Here is a 20,636-nt window from a genome sequence, read left to right on the forward strand (position 1 = left end):
TCACTATTTTCAAAAAAAGAAATCTATGTGACTGGTACAGGTCCTTCCACCTGTTGCTCCCCTTTCTCAATCCCCTGCGATTTCTCCGGTGTCGGCCCTGACTCAGTGGTAGCTCTCTCACCTTTGAGTCAGAAGCTTGTGGGTTCAAGTGCTACCACTGAGCCATGGCTGACACAAAAGGAACAGAAGTAAATGGAGTAGGGTCGCGAACCCACGACCTTCTGACTCAAGACGGGCAAGTGCCACCAACTGAGCCAAACCGACACACAACCTTTCCCCTTGCCCGTGTTTTGTTGCCTCTACGGGAAGACCCCTGCAATGTGTTTTCTGTTTCCTCCGCAGGGTCTGATAGAATCCTCTCAAGAAGAGGGAACACTGGCAGAAGATGGCAATATCCGAGTGGTTACACTGTTTGACAATGAAGAGGTAAGAAGGTAGATTGATGTTAAAGCCCCACAGAAAACACTTGTGCGTCTTATTTGCAATATTCAGTTCATTGGAATGACACCTCAGTTTACAATTTGTGGCGTTGGGGTGGAGTGGGTTCTCTCGCGCTCACGTGCGGCTCAATACGATAAGCAACAGCGCCCTCGTTCTAAAAGACGCCTAAGCTCTAAGCTCTGGAATTCCCTCCCTAAGAATCTCTGCCTCTATCTCTCTTTCCTCCTTTAAGATGCTCCATAAAACCTACCTCTTTGAGCAAGCTTTTGGTCACCTGTCCTAATAGCTGCTTATGTGGCTCGGTGTCAAATTTTGATCGATGATCGCTCCTGTGAAGCGCCTTGGGACTTTTTTACTACGATAAAGGTGCTATATAAATGCACGTTGTTGTTGCTGCGAGATCTCCTCCAGTCACAATCCTGTCCGATCCAAGTCCTTTCCTAAAATCCCTAGAGGCAAGGAGGGCTGTTGGGTCTTTCAAATGCGTCTTAAGAAGCCAGAGTGCTTCCAATACAGTTGTGTTATGGATCAGAGTTCTAATCATCGTCTCCTCTTGTCACCCCCCCCACCCCGCCGTTTTAAGGTCGGCAGCGGGAGCGCCCAGGGAGCAGGATCCACCCTGACGGAGTTAATTCTACGTCGCCTGTCCTCTAGTGCCCAGAACCTGACTGCGTTTGAGGAATCCATTCCCAAGTCGTTCATGATCAGCGCGGACATGGCGCACGCCGTCCATCCCAACTACTCGTAAGTGTTTAAATTCTAAATTCTTGCTCTACAGAATGATATATCATCACTTTCCCCACATTATTCTTCCACTTTGACTGCTATTGTTTAGACCAGTAACGTCGATGGATTAATAATTAATCAAGAACCAATGCAAATTGCATGCTAGTGATCCACTGCCCCTGTTGCTTGTGCCTTTAAAAATTAAACCAGTACCTTCTATGTGTTACCGAGCAGATAAAAAGCACCTTGTAGTATTGAGAAAGCCTGTCCCTTTTTCATAATTTAACCTCACCTTCTCACCATATCCCTTAATCCCAACTCTCTGCGGAAACTCATCTAATCACCTCTTGACCCCATTTATACCGACCGCTTCAATCTCCTTCCCTGATAACTTATTTCACAACTCAATCCCCTTTTGGGTGATAAAGTGACTTCCCTTCTTACTCCTCCCTTCCTCATTTGAAAGTGTGCCCCCTTGGCGTTTGAGCCCTTGTTTAATTCCCTTCATAACCGTGAAAACTTCACCAAGCTCACCTCAAAATCTCATCTTCTCCAAAGAAAATAAACCCAATTTCCCTGTCCTTTCCTTGTAACTTAAATTCCATACTCCTGGAATCACTTTGAGCAGGGTAGACTCAACTTTTTATCAGCAAACTAAATTGTTTATTGCTCCCACGTTAATAAAGAATCTGTGCAGATTTAAAATATGCCTTTTGTGCGGCTTGCAGTGAAAGAGGCTCCATGTGTTTAACAAAAGAATTGCCACGTAATGCCAGATGTTATAAAGAATAACCTCATGTTGTTTCAGCCGCTGTGTCCCCCTCCAGAACTCCTCGCTAGGGACCCCCTTTGACCCTCTCCTAACTCTCTCCTTGCTCGATGGTCCCTTGCGACCACTGCCCTGTAAAGAGCTTTGAGATGTGTCTCCCTATGCGAGGAGCACTACCTAACCTGTAGAAGGAGATGCTGCACACAAGTGACCTGCACATTAATAGCCTAAAGCACAGGAACGATACAGGACTGGCACATCCCAGCAAATGCCAGATGACCTCTTTTTTTGACATTTGGGATTGCATAGCAGTTCAAATGAATGTGTATTACGTTTTATTGTCCCATTTATATTAGGGAGGTCGGTACAAGCCAGCGCTACACAAAATCACATTGTTCTCATCACTTAGTGACCTCCTGTAGTTATAAATACCTCCCCATGCCCTCTGGTCTTCCGACATCAGGTTACTGTTCCTTGCCCCCTCTCCCTCTGCTGCACCATCAGTAATAGTTGTTTCAGTTACTGCACCTCTTACATAAGAACATAAGAAATTGGAGCAGGAGTAGGCCAATCGGCCCCTCGAGCCTGCTCCGCCATTCAATAAGATCATGGCTGATCTGATCCCAACCACAAATCTAAAGAACACAAGAAGTTGGAGCAGGACCCGGCCACACAGCCCCTGGGCCCTCTCCGCCACCCACAGGGCATTGACCGATCCGAACTCAGCTTCATGTCCAATTTCCTTACCTTTTGTACCTCCCTCCCTCCACCTTGCCGCCTTTCTCCTGACCACCAGAAGCCTTCTTAAGATCTATTTCGTGCTTTCACCCCCTCCTCCCACTGCTATTTCTTTTTTGACTTCTCCTGCTTGTTCTGCGTCCTTTTCCTTCCACCCTGTAAAACACTTGAAACCATTCGGGCAGCTCCAGGGTGACCCTCCGACAGACTTTAAATCATTCCCACCGCCTGCTGTTTGCTGCTGGACGTTCAGGGAAATTATCCATAGCTGGCGGCCCTGGAGTGGTCCAGCCTAGAGGCCGACCTCCCTCGAGTGTCTTCATGACGGTGAAAATATTGATGCTTTTTTAATAAAAACGTCATTTCGCAGAATGTATTACATAGCATAGAGTCATACAGCACGGATAGAGGCCCTTCGGCCCATCGTGTCCGCGCCGGCCATCAGCCCTGTCTACTCTAATCCCATATTCCAGCATTTGGTCCGTAGCCTTGTATGCTATGGCATTTCAAGTGCTCATCCAAATGCTTCTTGAATGTTGTGAGGGTTCCTGCCTCCACAACCCTTTCAGGCAGTGAGTTCCAGACTCCAACCACCCTCTGGGTGAAAAAGTTCTTTCTCAAATCCCCTCTAAACCTCCCGCCTTTTACCTTGAATCTATGTCCCCTTGTTATAGAACCCTCAACGAAGGGAAAAAGCTCCTTAGTATCCATCCTATCTGTGCCCCTCATAATTTTGTACACCTCAATCATGTCCCCCCTCAGCCTCCTCTGCTCCAAGGAAAACAAACCCAATCTTCCCAGTCTCTCTTCATAGCTGAAGCGCTCCAGCCCTGGTAACATCCTGGTGAATCTCCTCTGCACCCTCTCCAAAGCGATCACATCCTTCCTGTAGTGTGGCAACCAGAACTGCACACAGTACTCCAGCTGTGGCCTAACCAGTGTTTTATACAGCTCCATCATAACCTCCTTGCTCTTATATTCTATGCCTCGGCTAATAAAGGCAAGTATCCCATATGCCTTCTTTACCACCTTATCTACCTGTTCCGCCGCCTTCAGGGATCTGTGAACTTGCACACCAAGATCCCTCTGACCCTCTGTCTTGCCTAGGGTCCTCCCAATATAGAGCACAGAAACAGGCCATTCGGCCCAACTGGCCGATGCCAGTGTTCATGCTCCACACGAGCCTCCTCCCACCTTACTTCATCTCACCCTATCAGCATATCCTTCTATTCCTTTCTCCCTCATGTACTTATCGAGCTTCCCCTTAAATGCATCTATGCTATTTGCCTCAACTACTCGTTATGGTAGCGAGTTCCACATTCTCACCACTCTCTGGGTAAAGAAGTTTCCCCTGAATTCCCTATTGGATTTATTAGTGACTATCTTATATTTATGGCCCCTAGTTTTGGACTCCCCCAGAAGTGGAAACGTTTTCTCTACGCCTATCCTATAAAACCTTTTCATAATTTTAAAGACCTCTCAGGTCACCCCTCAGCCTTCTCTTTTCTGGAGAAAAGAGCCCCGGCCTGTTCAGTCTTTCCTGATAGTTATAACCGCTCAGTTCTGGTATCATCCTTGTAAATCTTTTTTGCACTTTCCCCAGTGCCTCTATAAAAAGGGGGGAGTACTTTTTAACAAGAAGCGTCGACCCAGAACTTAATGAAATTCACGTTTATGTTTTCAATACTTTCAGAGACAAACACGAGGAAAATCACAGGCCTGCTCTGCACAAGGTGAGGTCATGGACATTTATTAAATTCCAACAAAATTTAATAGCGAGCTTCCAAATGGTTTTGTGAAATCGAGCGGTGAAATTATCTCTAATAAATGAATCGCTTTTGTTGTCTGCTACATTTAAACTGCGCATTCCTGCAGATAAGATGTTAAACAAGGCCCCGTCTGCCTGTTCTGGTGTTCCAGTGGATGTTAAAGGTGCCATGGTGCTATTCATAGAACCCTGGGGTTTCTCTCCACGTCCTGGCCAACGTTTATCCTCAAACAACACCGTGAAAAAACAGATGAACTGGTAGTTTGTTGGTTTGCTGCTTAGGAAGACGAACCACAGCTTCAGGAACAGTGTCTCATCTTTAACCTAGTACCGTGCAATCTCTAGTCTGACCATTGACTATAGTAACTTCAGACCTTAGCTATCCACTTCCCCATGTTCCTGTAAGCAGGAGCTACTTCGGATGTAGTGGAGCGCAATTTTGCTATTTATCTTTGAGATGCTAAGGAGAGGAGATATAGTGGCCTCTAGGGAAAAGAGGAACAAGCAACATATAAGTGTGGACCCTTTGTTTAGAACTGGTCCAGATGTCAGCCGTGGTTCAGTGGTAGCATCGCTCGCCTCTGAGTCAGAAGGTTGTGGGTTCATAATCCCACTCCAGAGACTTGAGCACATACACTGGGCGTGTCAGCCTAGATTAATACTGAGTGAGTGCTGCACTGTCAGAGGTGCCAGCTTTCGGGTGAGATGTTAAACCGAAGCCCTGCCTGCCCTCTCAGGTGGACGTAAAAGTTCCCATGGCACTATTTTGAAGAAGAACAGGGGCGTTCTCCCCAGTGTCCTGGCCAATATTTATCCCTCAACCAACGTCACTGAGAAAAAATAGAATATCTGGTCATTATCACATTGCTGTTTGTGGGATCTTGCTGTGCGCAAATTGGCTGCCGCGTTTCCTACATTACAACAGTGACTACACTTCAAAAGTACTTCATTGACTGTAAAGCGCTTTGGGACGTCCTGACGTTGTGAAAGGTGCTATATAAATGCAAGTTCTTCCCTTTAGATGGAGTGATCTGGACCCACGACTGATGGACCAGCATTTGCACTTGTTATCCTTACTGCTTCAACAACATCAATAACTTGCATTTATATAGCACCTTTAACGTAGTAAAACGCTCCAAGGTGCTTCACAGGAACCATATTAGGACAGGTGACTAAAAGTTTGGTCAAAGAGGTAGGTTTTAAGGAGCGCCTTAAAGCAGACGAGAGAGGCGGAGAGGTTGAGGGAGGGAATTCCAGAGCTTAGGGCCTAGGCAGCTGAAGGCACGGCTGCCAATGGTGGAACGATGAAAATCAGGGATGCGCAAGAGGCCAGAATTGGAGGAACGCAGAGATCTCGGAGGGTTGTAGGTCTGGAGGAGGTTAGAGATAAGGAGGGGACGAGGCCATGGAGGGATTTGAAAACAAGGATGAGAATTTTAAAATCGAGGCGTTGCCGGACCGGGAGCAGGGGGGGTGATGGGTGAATGGAACTTGATGCGAATCAGGATTAATCATGAAGCAAATCATAGCGTATTGCAATATGCTTAAATGAAACTGGTGCAGCGGTTGTATGCAGTTTTTGTGTGTTACGGTGAGTTTTACCGGGGGCCCCGTATTTGGCTGGGGCTCCTGGGTGCAGGCCCCGTTGGCCTTCGCGTTGTTCTGCCCCTGCGTGACTTGCTAATGTTGCTCTTCTTTGTTTCTGTTCAGGGGCCGGTGATCAAATTTAACAGTAACCAACGTTACGCCTCAAATGCAGTCACTGCTGCCGTAGTCCGAGAGATTGCTAATCGCGTGGACGTCCCACTCCAGGTAACGTCATATCCCTTTTTTTGGTGGGGGGGGGGGGGGGGAATAAAAGAGGGCAAAAGGGCAGTGGGAAACTGGATCGCTCTCGCCCCCAAAAGGCTGTGGATGCTGGGGGGGGGTTAATTGAAATTCTCGCGGTCAAAAATCGATAGGCTTTTGTTGGATACGGGTATCAAGGGATATGGAGCAATGGCGAGTAAATGGAGTTGAGGAAAAGAGCAGCCATAATGTAGTAGAATGGCAGAACATGCTGGAGGGGCTGAATGGCCTCCACCTGGTCCTTTGTTCACACCCCACCAACCTGAAAGTTGTGCTTGGTGCAGCGTTCTGATTCTCCGGGTGCCGTGTGCCCTCCTGCACCTTGCCCACGTGCCCATTTGTCTATTCAAGCCTAGGTGGTGAGTGTTGGCAGAATACTTATTACTCTCATCAGATCCAAACCCTCACTTGACATCCACAATTTTCCAGCAAGGGTGAGAACCCTGGCAGCATTTGTTTTTTTCCCCCACTCTATAGCCAAGGTAACCCAGCAAAGGCCCATGGATTGAACCTTAGGCCTTTCTAGTCAGTATCGCACTGGGCAATGACTTTATGCACTAATCTAATGGGGTGCTCTACAGTGGCAGGGCTTTAATCTGTAGTTCATGACATTATTGATACCTCTTGGTAAGGCAGTTCTAGCTTCATTAGGATAGAGTTGTAGAATCATAGGATCATAAGCACAGAAGGAGGCCATTTAGCCCATCGTGACTGTGCCAGCTCCTTGAAAGAGGTACCAATTGGTCCCACTTCCTCTGCCTTTTCTGCATAGCCCTGCACATTTTTCCTTTTCAAGTATTTATCCAATTCCCTTTTGAAAGTTACGATTGAATCTGCTTCCACCGCCCTTTCTGGCAGTGCATTCCAGATAATCATAACTCGCTGCGTTTAAAAAAAAAAATGCTCCTCCTCCCCCTCTGGTTCTTTTTCTAATTATCTTACATCTGTGTCCTCTGGTTACCAACCCTCCTGCCAGTGAAACAGTTTCTTGCCATCCACCCCATCAAAACCCTTCATAATTTTGAACGCCTCTATTAAATCTCCCCATATCCTTCTATGCTCTAAGGGGAACAATCCCAGCTTCTCCAGTCTCTCCAAGCAGCTTTACTGCAATCTCAATGAATTCTGATCAGCTTCTGAACCAAATTCTTTGCAGGATGTCATGGTAAGGAACGACAGTCCCTGTGGTACCACAATCGGCCCGATCCTTGCCTCCGGCCTTGGGCTGAAAGTACTGGACATCGGGTGCCCGCAATTGGCCATGCACTCCATCCGTGAGATGTGTTGCACGTCCAGTATACTCCAGACCGTCACGCTGTTCAAGGTAAACAACACATGGGTCTCTTGGTTCTTGCTCGCGTTGGGAAAGCTCCATTACCGTACAGTTAGGAGTCACTGCTTTCACTGTGTATAAGGCTGCGTATAGTGACACCAGTATTCCCGGCCAGCACGGAGATGATTGCGTAATTCCCCCCGTCAGTCACGCCTGGAGATCGCACTACTGGAAATGATTTTACGCACATAATTTGTGTCATGTAACTATCCTCCACTTGTTGCATTTTGCTGGAGAAATAATCCTGCTTTTATCGGGAGATGTTGCTATAGTTTCAATCATGAGTTCTGTTTGCAGTAGTTCATAGAGACTCTGATAAATAGACTCTGTTTGCTGAGTAAATTACATTAAAATGTACAGCACAGAAACATGCCATTTGGCCCAACAGGTCTAGCCAGTGTTTATGCTCCACACGAGCCTCCTCCCAACCTTCTTCATCTAACCCCATCAACATACCCTCCTATTCCTTTCTCCCTCATATACTTACCTAGCTTCCCCTTGAATACATCCATGCTAGTCGCCTCAACTACTCCTTGTGGTAGCGAGTTCCCCATTCTTACCACTCTCTTGGTTAAGAAGTTTCTCCTGAATTCCCTATTGGATTTATTAGTGACTATCTTATATTTATGGCTCTTTAGTTCTGGTCTCCCCCACAAGTGGAAACATCTAATCTAGTTCTACCCTATCAAACCCTTCTGTAATCTTAAAAACCCCTATCAGGTCACCCCCTCAGTCTTTTTTCTAGAGAAAAGAGCCCCATCCTGTTCAATCTTTTCTGATAGGTATAACCTCTCAGTTCTGGTATCATCCCAGTAAATCTTTTTTTGCACCTTCTCCAGTGCCTCTATACCCTTTCTGTAATATGGAGACCAGAACTGTGTACTGTACTCCACAAGTGTGGTCTAACCAAGGTTCTATACAAGTTAGCATAAATGTTAATTGTATCTGTGATTTATATCAATTAGTGTTAATTGTATTCAGGTGGTAGGTATCAATTGGGAACTCTCTTGTATCCTTTTATAAGAGAGTTGATCTAGGGTGTGGTGTTGGTCTGTGTAATGTGGAGCTCTGTGAATAAAGGCTTGGAAGCAACTGAAAACCAGGCTCTGGTATTCCATCCTTCAACGGGCTATCCAATTTAGAAAAATAACTTCTCTGTTTTTCAATTCTATCCCTCTAGAAATGAACCCCAGTGCTTGGCTGGCTTTTTTTATGGCCTTATTAACCTGCATCGCTACTTTTAGTGATTTGTATATCTGTACCCCCAGATCCCTCTGCTTCTCTATCCCATTTAGACTCTTATTTTCCAAGAAGTATGTGGCCTCCTTATTCTTCCTGCCAAAATGTACCACCTCACACTTATCTATATTGAAATTCATTTGCCAATTACACACCCATTCTGCAAGTCTTCCTGTATTTTTCCGCAGTCTTCCTCAGTATTAACTACACCCCCCAATTTGGTGTCGTCTGCAAATTTTGAAATTGTACTTCTGATTTCGGAGTCCAAATCATTTGTGTAAATGGTGAATAACAGTGGTCCCAGCACCGACCCTTGTGGAACACCACTTCCCACCTTTTGCCAGTCTGAGTAACTACTTTAAGCCCTACTCTCAGCCACCCAATCAAGATCAGCCATGATTGATTGAGTGGCAGAGCAGGCTCGAGGGGCTGCATGGCCTACTCCTGCTCCTATTTCTTTTGTTCTATGTTCTCTCTGTTTTCTGTTTTGTAGCTAGCTTGCTATCCAGTCTGCTACTTGTCCCCTGACTCCACATGCTCTGACCTTAGTCATGAGTCTACTATGTGGTTCCTTATCAAAGGCTTGTAGAAAATCCAAATATATTACATCTACTACATTACCCTTCTTTACACTCTCTGTTACTTCAAAGAATTCAATAAGGTTGGTCAAGCATGACCTTCCCTTTTTGAAATCCGTGCTGACTATTCTTTATATTTTCGGTTTCTAGATGTTTTTCTATTATATCTTTGAGTAAAGATTCCATTATCTTTCCTACCACCGACGTTAAACTAACTGGTCTATATTTCCCTGGACTTGTTCTATCTCCCTTTTTAAATATAGGAATCACATTAGCTGTTCACCAGTCCTCTGGCACTATTCCCTTTTCTAATCAATTTTTATATATATGTCACAGTGCCTCTGCTGTCTCTTCCCTAACGTCTTTTAAGATGCCTGGACGCAATCGATCTGGACATGGGGTTTTATTTTCTCTAAGGTTGATTTGTTCATCAATTATCAGCGCCCCAACCCTGCCTCCTTTCTATCTTAAATGTCTTTATATCTTTTTTGATCTCTTCTAATGTCCTGCCCACCATGTTAGTCTCCCTGGTAAATACTGAGGTAAAGTAATTATTTAATATTTGTCATTTAACTCTCATTACCTGTGAGTTTATCGTGTGTAACCCTTAGTGGCCCTAACCCTATCCTCATTTTTCTTTTGTTATTTGTGTGTCTGTAGAATACTTCACTATTTGCACGGTAGGCTTACCATCAAGATTGCGGCCCATGGAATAAAGGGGGCAGTAGCAACATGGGTACAGAATCGGCTAAGGGACAGGAAACAGTATGTTTTTCGGACTGGAGGGAGGTGTACAGTGGTGTTCCCCAGGGGTCAGTGCTGGGAGCACTTTTTTTTTTATAGATATATATTAGATAGATGGAGATGGACGGACAGTACAGGCACAAGTTCGAAATGTGCAGATGACGCAAAACGTGGAAGGGCAGTAAACAGTGAGGAGGATAGTGATAGACGTCGAGGATATAGACAGGCTGGCGACATGGAGGGACGTGTGGCAGATGAAATTTAACGCAGAAAAATGTGAAGTGATACAATTCGGTAGGAAGAACGAGGAGAGGCAATATAAACTAGAAGGCACAACTCTAAAAGAGGTACAGCAACAGAGAGATCTGGGGATATATGAGCACAGATCATTGAAGGTGGCAGGGCAGGTTGAGAAAGCAGTTAAAAAAGCATACCGGATCCTGGGCTTTATAAATAGAGGCATAGAGCACAAAAGTATGGAAGTCATGATGAACCTTTATAAAACACTGGTTCGGCCGCAACTGGAGTATTGTGTCAAGTTCTGGGCACCGCACTTCGGGAAAGATGTGAAGGCCTTAGAGAGGGTGCAGAAGAGATTTACTAGAATGATTCCTGGGATGAGGGACTTCAGTTACGTGGATAGACTGGAAAAGCTGGGGTTGTTGTCCTTGGAACAGAGACGGTTGAGAGGAGATTTGATAGAGGTATTCAAAATCATGAAGGGTCTAGACAGAGCAGATAGAGAAACTGTTCCCATTGGCGGAAGGGTCAAGAACCAGAGGACATAGACTTAAGGTGATTGGCAAAAGAACCAAAGGTGACATGAGGAAAAGCTTTTTTACACAGCGAGTGGTTAGGATCTGGAATGCTCTGCCCGAGGGGGTGGTGGAGGCAGATTCAATCGTGGCCTTCAAAAGGGAACTGGATAAGTACTTGAAAGGAAACAATTTGCAGGCTACGGGGATAGGGCGGGGGAATGGGACTAGCTGGATTGCTCTTGCATAGAGCCGGCATGGACTCGATGGGCCGAATTGTCTCCTTCCGTGCTGTAACCTTTCTATGATTCTTTTTATATTCCTTGATCATTTAATTTCGTAGTTTCTCTTTGCTTTCCTAATTGTTTTTGTGACTTCTTTCCTAATCTTTTCATATTCCCTTTTGTCATCCTCTCCTTTATTGTCTATGTACTTAGTGTATGCCTTTTTCTTTAGTTTCAATTTTGTCCATGGTGTTTCATTACTGGCTAGTTTGTTCTTGCTTTATGGTGGGATATATTTTTCCTGGACTCTCTTGATCACCGTTTTGAATGTTTCCCACTGCTGTTCTGTTTCTTTGTTTGTCAGTAAATTTTTCCAGTTATTTTCCCTAGTTCCGCACTCATCCCCTTAAAACCAGATTTTTTCCGATTTGTTACTTTGGTCTTTGTCTCACTTATGTCCTTAATCTTTATCTTAAGCCTTATTATGTTGTGATCGCTATTGCCTAGATGTTAAGAACATAAGAAATAGGAGCAAGAGTAGGCCCCTCTAGCCTGTTCCGCCATTCAATAAGATCATGGCTGATCTTCAACCTCAACTTCACTTTGCTGCCCGATCCCCATGTCCCTTGATTTCCCCCAGAGTCCAAAAATCTATCGATCTCCCCAACACTTCTCTTATCTGTTCTGGTTCATTTCCCATTACTACATTCAGCAGTGCTTCCTCTCTTGTTGCACTTTTTACATACTAGGTAAGAAAGGAGTCCCGCACACATTGTAAAAATTCCATTCCCTGTGCCCCTTTACCTACCTCTTGCCAGTTTACTTGGGGGCAGTTAAAATCTCCCATGATTATTATTCTCTGAAATAGACACTGTTTGCTGCAAGTCCCGCCCCGTCTGGCTGACACTGCGGTGTCAGTAGATACATTGATAAGTTTAATGTCCCCACCGACACAGGCCTGGCACTCAATGAGCTTCTGTTTGCCTTCACACGCTGTAAATCCGAACAATACTCGGACATCTGGCCCTTCACCATTTGTTGCGTCTGTATTACTGTGTGGTACATGGAGTGCCTGTGCCAATTTAGATCTGGATTTTGGTGATGCCATCTATATTACAGAGCCCCTTAAAAAATACGTTATCTGGTCATTAACACGTTGCTATTTGTGGGATCTTGCTGTGCCCAAATTGGCTTCTGCGTTGCCAATGTTACAACAGTGACTACACTTCAAAAGTACTTAATTGGCTGTAAAGCGCTTTGAGGCGTTCTGAGGTTGTGAAAGGCGCTCTATAAATGTACGTCTATCTTTTTTTCTTTTAGTTCTGCGTTGCAGCCTGTGGCATTCGGTGCTGCAGAATCTGTCCCTTTTTATATTAAGTGGCTGATTCTACAGCCTTGGAGCAGTAACCAGCTGCCCGTGGGCACTTATTTCAAAGCTGCAGTTTGGGAATTTATTTTCTAGCTTTTGGAACCTCCCCACTTTCCCTGTACAGGGGAGTCGAAGTGCCCAGCCATCGTTGCAGACAGAAACGCTTTCTCCTACCTTTTCGAGGACAGTGTTCTATTCCCTTGGGAAGTGCAGATGAAAAGCATCTCTTCACATGGCTCTCGGTGCCTCCAGAGTCGCAAGCCCATTCTCCCAGTTTATCTGAGCCCCGCATCACAACAATAACAACTTGCATTTATGCAGCGCCTTCAACATTGTAAAATGTCCCCAAGGCGCTTCACAGGAGTGTAATTGGACAAAAAACTGACACTGAGCCACATAAAGAGACATTAGGACAGGTGACCAAAAGCTCGGTCAAAGAGGAAGGTTTTAAAGAGCGTCTTAAAGGAAGAGAGAGAGGCGGAGAGATTTAGGGAGGGAATTCCAGAGCTTAGGGCCCAGGCAGCTGAAGGCACGGCCGCCAATGGTGGAGCGATGGAAATGGGGGATGCGCAAGAGGCTGGAATTGGAGGAGCGCAGAGATCCTGTAGGGCTGGAGGAGGTTGGAGATAGGGAGGGGCGAGGTGTAATTTGAAAATAAGAATGAGAATTATGGTGACTCATTTCTGTTGCTCCACTAACTCAGCTCAGATTAATCTTGTCGGTCTGTACGTCTCAAATGCACCCCCCGCCCCCCAACCCAAAGTTGTTACTGCCCACAACGCTGCATTTTAATTTTATTCAATTAATGTCATCGCCATCCGGCCCACCAGATGGTGGCAGTATTGTTCAGTGCTATAAGGAATGTTTGGTTCAATTGATGACTGCAAAGTCAAGCCTCTCACCGAAAGGGTAATCTTGGTTTTATAATATGCTGAGTAGTCACCCCCAAAACGCTTTGGGCACCCCCAGGATCACTAGCTGCAGACTGCTGCACCCCAAGGGGGTTTGACAAACACTTGCTCCAGGGCATGTCCCTCGCACTCTTCTGCGACACTCTGAGAGTCGTAGAATTTACAGCACAAAAGGAGCCCATTCCACCCAGTGTCCCTGCGCCAGTGCTGCCTCACCAACTGGAGCTCTCTACTCCCCACTCCATTTTCTCTGAAGGTTGAGGGCTGGTCTGATTGAGGTGTTTAAAATGATAAAAAGATTCGCTAGGGTAAATACAGAGAAACAATTTCCTCTGGTGAGGGAAATCAAGAACCAGGGGACGTAATCTTAAAATTAGAGCTAAGTCATTCAGAGGTGAACTCGGGAAGCACTTTCTCACATAGTTGGTAAATCTGGAACTCTCTTCCCCCCCCGAAAGGCTTGTGGATGCTGGGGGGACAATTGATCATGTAGCACTATTCGAAGAGCAGGGAATCCTCCCGATGTCCTGACCAACTTTATTCCCTCAACCAACACGACCATAAACAGATTAACTAGTCTGTTGTCTGTTGTGTGACTTTGCTGTGTACAACTTGACAGCTGCATTTGCCTACATCACATAGAATGTACAGCACTGAAACAGGCCATTCAGCCCAACTGGTCTATGCCAGTGTTTATGCTCCACACGAGCCCCCTCCCACCCCTCTTCCTCTAACTCTTATCAGCATGTCCTTCTGTTCCTTTCTCCCTCATGTGTTTATCTATCTTCCCCTTAAAAGCATCCATGCTATTCGCCTCAATTACTCCATGTAGTAGCAAGTTCAACATTCTAACCACTCTCTGGGTAAAGAAGATTCTCCTGAGTTCCCTATTGGATTTATTAGTGACTCTCTTATATCTATGGTCCCTAGATTTTGGACTCCCTCACAAGTGGAAACATCTGTAACTGCGTTTCAAAAAAAAAAAAATTTTTTTTATGCCACACCGTGAGTACTGTGTCCATTTCTAGTCATAAGACACAAGGGAGACATGCAGGCCATAGGCGATTGGCAAAAGAACCAAAGGTGACTTGAGGATAAACTTCTTTACATACCGAGTGATTGGGATCTGGAATTCACTGCCCAAGGGAGTGGTGGAGGCAGATTCAATCATGGCCTTCAAAGCGGAACTGGATAGGTACTTGAAAGGAAAAAATTTGCAGGGATAGGGCAGGGGAGTGGGACTAGCTGGATTGCTCTTGCAGAGAGCCGGCGTGGACTCGATAGGCCGAATGGCCTCCTTCCGTGCTGTAACCTTTCTATGATTCTATAGAGGCAGAGCAGAGAAGAGCCGCAAGGCATTAGAGTTATGAGGAGAGAAGGGGAGGGGGAGGAGCTTGGGTTGTTCAGCCTTGAGAGTCGGCAACTGAGGCTATTTTCCAGAGGTATATGAGATGGTATGAAAAAGGTACGCTGGGATATTACTTCAAACTACATCAAGAGTACAACAAGGGACACAGGTTCAAACTTGTAAACGGCAAAATTAGAATCATACAGCACAGAAGGAGGCCAATCGGCCCATCGTGCCTGTGCCGGCTCTTTGAAAGAGCTATCCAATTAGTCCCGCTCCCCTGCTGTTTCCCCAAACTCCGCAAATTTTTGCTTTTCAAGTATTTATCCAATTCCATTTTGAAAGTTACTGTTGAATCTGCTTCCACCGCCCTTTCAGGCAGCGCATTCCAGATCATCATAACTCGCTGCGTTTTAAAAAAAAATTCTCATCTCTCCTGCAGTTCTTTTGCCAATTACCTTAAATCTGTGTCCTCTGATCACCAACCCTAATGCCACTGGAAACAGTTTCTCCTTATTTACTCTATCAAAACCCTTCATGATTTTGAACACTTCTATTAAATCTCCCCTTAACCTCCTCTGCTCTAAGGAGAACAATCCCAGCTTTTCCGGTCTCGCCAATCCCTGCTATCATTCCAGTAAATCTCCTCTGCACCTTCTCCAAGGCCGTGACATCCTTCCTAAAGTGTGGTGCCCGGAATTGGACACAATACTCCGGCTGAGGCCCGAGCAGTGATTTATAAAGGTTAAGGATCGATGAGAGGAAGATCTTCATGAACAGAGTGATCAGCACCTGGAATGGCGTTAGATAGAGTAGTGGCGGTGAAATTGATTGAAGAATCTTTTGAATACTGTCTTGGAGGAGTTAACTATTGGGCCTCTTTAGAAGAATTAAGTAAAGAGGGGCTGAATAGCTGTCCTCATCTGCCTCTGTCTTGTGATTTTGTGTGTTTGAAGAAAGACCTGAAGAACTTGCATTCATATCACACTTTCATAACCGTAGGATGTCCCACAGTGAGGTTATTCACTTTGGTAGGAAAAATAGAAGAACATAATATTTTTTAAATGGAGAGAAGCTATTAAATGTTGGTGTTCAGAGAGATTTGGATGTCCTTATACAAGAAACACGGAAAGTTAACATGCAGGTACAGCAAGCAAGCAAGCTGAAGAGTCTGGAACTAGGGGGCATAGTCTCAGAATGAGTGTTGGCCATTTAGGACTGAGATGAGGAGGAATTTCTTCACTGAGGGTTGTGTATCTTTGAAATTCTCTACCCCAGAGGGCTCTGGATGTTGAGTATATTCAAGACTGAGATCGATAGATTTTTTGGACTCTAAGGGAATCGAGGGATATGGGGATCGGGCAGGAAAGTGGAGTTGAGGTCGAAGATCAGCCATGATCTGATTGAATGGCGGAGCAGGCTCGAGGGGCCTTGAGGCTTACTCCTGCTCCTATTTCATATGAAAGACAATGCAGTACTCCCTTTAGTACTGCACTGAAGTGTCAGCCTAGATTATGTGCTCAAGCCTCTGGAGTGGGGCTTGAACCCATGACCTTCTGACTTGGAGGCGAGTGTACTGCTCACTGAGCCACGACTGATATCAGTTCGGCAGTGTGCCTCAGTCCTGCACCCCATGTTTCTCATAAATTGTCACCTGTGCTCTTAACATGACTAACCCATGCCCCAGAGTACTTTGCAACAGAAGGTCTGTGTTATTTGGGAGAGGGGAACGATTCCCTTGCTGTTTTCTTTTCTGACTGATCCATTCAACCTCTGTGCTTTTTCTCCCAGGGATTCTTTGACCACTTCCCATCTGTGAACAGTAGTCTGACCGTTGACTGAGGGTTGGTATTCTCCTGGCTCCGAGGTGCGCGAAGGTCGTTGGCAAAAGCAACGGCAATAGACAACTCGACTCAACCGGGCGTAACACCCAGAGCCGCTTCGGACTTCTGAAGGATCACTATTTTAATAACGTAACTTCTGATTTACCAAAATCTGGAAACTACTTGTAACTGCAGTGAAGTATTTGACTTGAACAAGATTGTGTTTTAGGGCTTTGTAACTCCGGATGTATCCCACTCCCAGCGCACGGGTGATTTTTGTACTTGGGGTGCAGGAGCTGGGCAGTGTGATCACATGCCAGCCTTATCAAAGCTTCTAATGTACACTGATGGGAAAAGTAGCCCAGTGTTGTCTCTAGGCTTGTTGGTAAGAGTGTGCTACAGGAAAAGTCACAGTGTAACGTGCGATACACTTCTTGCACCACACGCTCAATTGGCTGCCTCACATTTGTCTCTCTGCCGGTGGTAGACCTGTGCCCAGCTGCACTTTTCCCCGGTGTTATGGCGGAGGAGTCCTGCTTATCAGCCGTCACTAGTGCCACCATTGAAGCTGCCCGCTGGGGCCTGTGATGCAGCGGATGGAGAGGCGGGGAAGCTGGACGAACCTCCCAGTGACTTTACCCTTGGTGTCGGGCCGGCTGCTCATCGATTACGGAGGACGGCGGGCGCTGTCTCCTGCTTTGCCGTCCCTTGACACCAAAACCGCCACTGTGCTAATTTCAATGGGCTACCGAATCTGAACGGGGAAGGCAAATGAGTTTCTGCCTCTGGTTAAAGAGACTTGGGTGGAGGGGGGGTAATTGTAACTTAACCCGCCCGTCGGGGAAACTGACTGGATCGGGTGCAACGCTGGTTTTACACCCTGCCCAATTTTACTCTCCACTGAAGTCAACGGGGAGCAAAATCAGGATTCCCCCCGATCCCGTGGGATTCCCACCCGGTGAGTTAGGTTTAAAATTACCCCCTTAATCTCTCATTAATACATGAAGCTGCATTTCCAGGAACGAGGTGGGGGGGGGAAAGGTTTGACGGGAATTAGGGCCACAATACTGAGTCAATAAGTTACGCTCAACTCTGTGATTACGGGTAGGGCAAGTGATTTTCCATGGTTCTGTAGGATAGGTGGGATTCAGGGTAAGTGGGGCTAGTTCTGGTACAGACGTGATGGGTCGAATGGCCTCCTCCCACGCTGTGCCTTCAATCTCGAGACAAATTTCTGCACTTACTTTGCTTTGTATCTCAGTTTGCAGCCTGATGTGGAAAAGTCCAACCTGAGTAACAAGCCCAGTTTCTGAGTGGGGGAGAAAAAAAAATCACTTGCCCTAATTATTGAACATCATGCACGTCTCTTAAAATGGATCGCTTTTTAATAATCATTCAATAAACCTTGAAGTTCAAAGAAATGGATGAAAAGCTTTCCTTATTCCCAGTGTGATTTAGAAAAGAGAAGGCTGAGGGGTGACCTGATACAGGTCCTTAAGATAATGAAAGGGTTTGATAGGGTAGTCATGGAGAAAATGTTTCCACTTGTGGGGGAGACCAGAACTAGAGGTCATAAATATAAGAGAGTCACTAAATAAATCCGATAGGGAATTCAGGAGAAACTTTTTTACCCAGAGAGTGGTGAGAATGTGGAACTCGCTACCGTAGAAAGCTTACAGCACGGAAGGAAGCCATTCGGACCCTCGAGTCTGCGCCAGTTCTATGCAAGAGCAATCCAGCTAGTCCCACTCCCCCGCTCTTTCCCCGTAGCCCTGCAAAATTTTTCCTTTCAAGTGCTTATCCGGTTCCCTTTTGAAGGCCGTGATTGAATCTGCCTCCACCACCCCCTCGGGCAGTGCATTCCAGATCCTAACCACTTGCTGTGTAAAAAAAGGAGTATTGTAAGGAATCTTACAACACCAGGTTATAGTCCAACAATTTTATTTTAAAATCACAAGCTTTCGGAGATTATCCCCTTCGTCAGGTGAGTGAAATATAAGATTCATTCACTCACCTGACGAAGGGGATAATCTCCGAAAGCTTGTGATTTTAAAATAAAACTGTTGGACTATAACCTGGTGTTGTAAGATTCCTTACATTTGTCCACCCCAGTCCATCACCGGCATCTCCACATCATTAAAAAAAGGTGTAGTTGGGGCGAATAGCATAGATGCATTTAAGGGGAAGCTGGATAAGCACATGAGGGAGAAAGGTTCAGAAGTGTGTCCTGGTAGGGTGAGATAAAGTAGGGAGGGAGGAGGCTCATGTGGAGCATAAATGCCGGCATAGACTAGTTGGGCCGAATGGCCTGTATCTGTGCTGTAGTTTCCATGTGACTTGGTGTAAGTGCTTCTTAAAGAGAGTGAGGTAACTCTTTGAAGAACCAGATCCCATCACATCCGCCACCCCCGAAAGGCAGGGGCTGAGTACATCCAAGGAAAATTAGAGGGAAGAGGGATCACCTTGGAGCTGCATCCAGAGGCCACTCACTGATTGTTCCCAGAACAGTTCTGGCAGAAGCCTTGGAGCAGGTGCCTTGCTCCTCTTTGTGCAGTGGATGGTGATGGTGTGGGGAAACAAGAGAAGGGCTAGGGAGGAAAGAAAAATTGCATCCCATTTAATACAGATACTTTTTTAAAAATTCACACCAATTTTCGTGTGGGGTAAACCGTATCCTTCCAGTGATGCAAGTCAGTTTGTGTCCCCTGCCCCATTCCCCTACCCCCTCAAAGACGCACGCTATTTTTGGTACTAAATCTTTTGGTATAGGAACTGTGGAAGTGCATAAAGGGATACTTGACCATATTAACTCTCTCTCTAATTCACCTAACTCACAAATGTGGAAATGCATGAAGGGATACTTGACCATCACTCTAGTTACTTTACTGGTTTCACAGAACGTTGACCAGGACTTCCCAGCTTTGATTCCCAGTCTGTGCTGTTAACATATCTCAGCTGAGACAACAGTAGGAATAGCGAGGGGAGGAAAATTAGTCTATGTTCACAATCCGGAGACACCTGCTGGAAAGTGCACAAGTGGACATCAGGTAAGGGTAAGGATTAGGATCAGGCTCTGATGCCCTCCAAGGTCTGCCAACACTGGATGTCTAAGCTCATGGACCAAGAGCAGCTGCTTGGTTGAGGTGCCAGAGGTTGGCAGGTGTCCAACGCAAGAGTCTGCGCTCTGCAGCTCTGCAACCCTCCGAGATCTCTGCGCTCCTCCAATTCTGGTCTCTTGAGCATCCCAGGTTTCCATCGCTCCACCATTGGCGGCCATTCCTTCAGCTGCCTAGGCCCTAAGCTCTGGAATTCCCTCCCTGAACCTCTCCACCTCTCCTTTTAAGACGCTCCTTAAAACCAAGCTTTTGGTCACCTGTCCTAATGTCGTCTTATGCGATTCGGTGTCAAATTTTGTTTGATAAGGTTCCTGTGAAGCGCCTTAGGATGTTTTACTGAATTAAAGGCGCTATATAAGTGCAAGTTGTTATTATGGGGAGAAGGTTGGCAATTATGATGTAGACCTGGCCAGTGGCCCATCAATTTCTTACACTCTGATTCCCTCTCTTGCGTGGCCTACGCACCTGAACACTGGAAGTATTGGCTTTCTGCAATGGCATAGGCCATGTTTGAGAACATAAGAAATAGGAGCAGGAGTAGGCCATATGGACCCTCACGCCTGCTCCACTATTCAATAAGATCATGGCTGATCTTCGACCTCAACTCCGCTTTCCAGCCTGATCCCTGTCCCCCTTGATTCCCCTCAAGTCCAAAAATCCATCGATCTCAGCCTTGAATATACTCAATGCCTGAGCATCCACAGCCCTCTGCGGTAGAGAATTCCAAAGATTCACAACCCTCTTGAGTGAAGAAATTCCTCCTCATCTCAGTCTTAAATGGCCGACCCCTTATCCTGAGACTTTGCCCCCTGATTCTAGACTCTCCGGGGGAGGATGGATGAAGGGGTTTCTAAGCCACTCGTTTAGCAAAGGACCATTTATTATGGTGGATCAGCCACTGTCGAA

The 20,636-nt window shown here is 45.9% G+C and overlaps 1 protein-coding gene across 1 annotated transcript in view; it reads left to right on the top strand.

Moving 5' to 3' along the window:
• Window positions 1-18,035, top strand: part of dnpep (aspartyl aminopeptidase) — a 51,687-nt gene extending 33,652 nt beyond the window's left edge. The window contains exons 10-15 of the mRNA XM_067987001.1: window positions 343-426; window positions 1,025-1,185; window positions 4,368-4,407; window positions 6,153-6,254; window positions 7,447-7,614; window positions 16,583-18,035. Of these exons, the coding sequence (XP_067843102.1) occupies window positions 343-426; window positions 1,025-1,185; window positions 4,368-4,407; window positions 6,153-6,254; window positions 7,447-7,614; window positions 16,583-16,633 (606 nt within the window). The 3' untranslated portion in view covers window positions 16,634-18,035. The remainder of the gene's footprint in view (window positions 1-342; window positions 427-1,024; window positions 1,186-4,367; window positions 4,408-6,152; window positions 6,255-7,446; window positions 7,615-16,582) is intronic.
• Window positions 18,036-20,636: the final 2,601 nt, after the last annotated feature.

Source organism: Heptranchias perlo, chromosome 7 (genome assembly GCF_035084215.1).
Source record: "Heptranchias perlo isolate sHepPer1 chromosome 7, sHepPer1.hap1, whole genome shotgun sequence".
In the NCBI taxonomy this organism is placed as follows: domain Eukaryota; kingdom Metazoa; phylum Chordata; class Chondrichthyes; order Hexanchiformes; family Hexanchidae; genus Heptranchias; species Heptranchias perlo.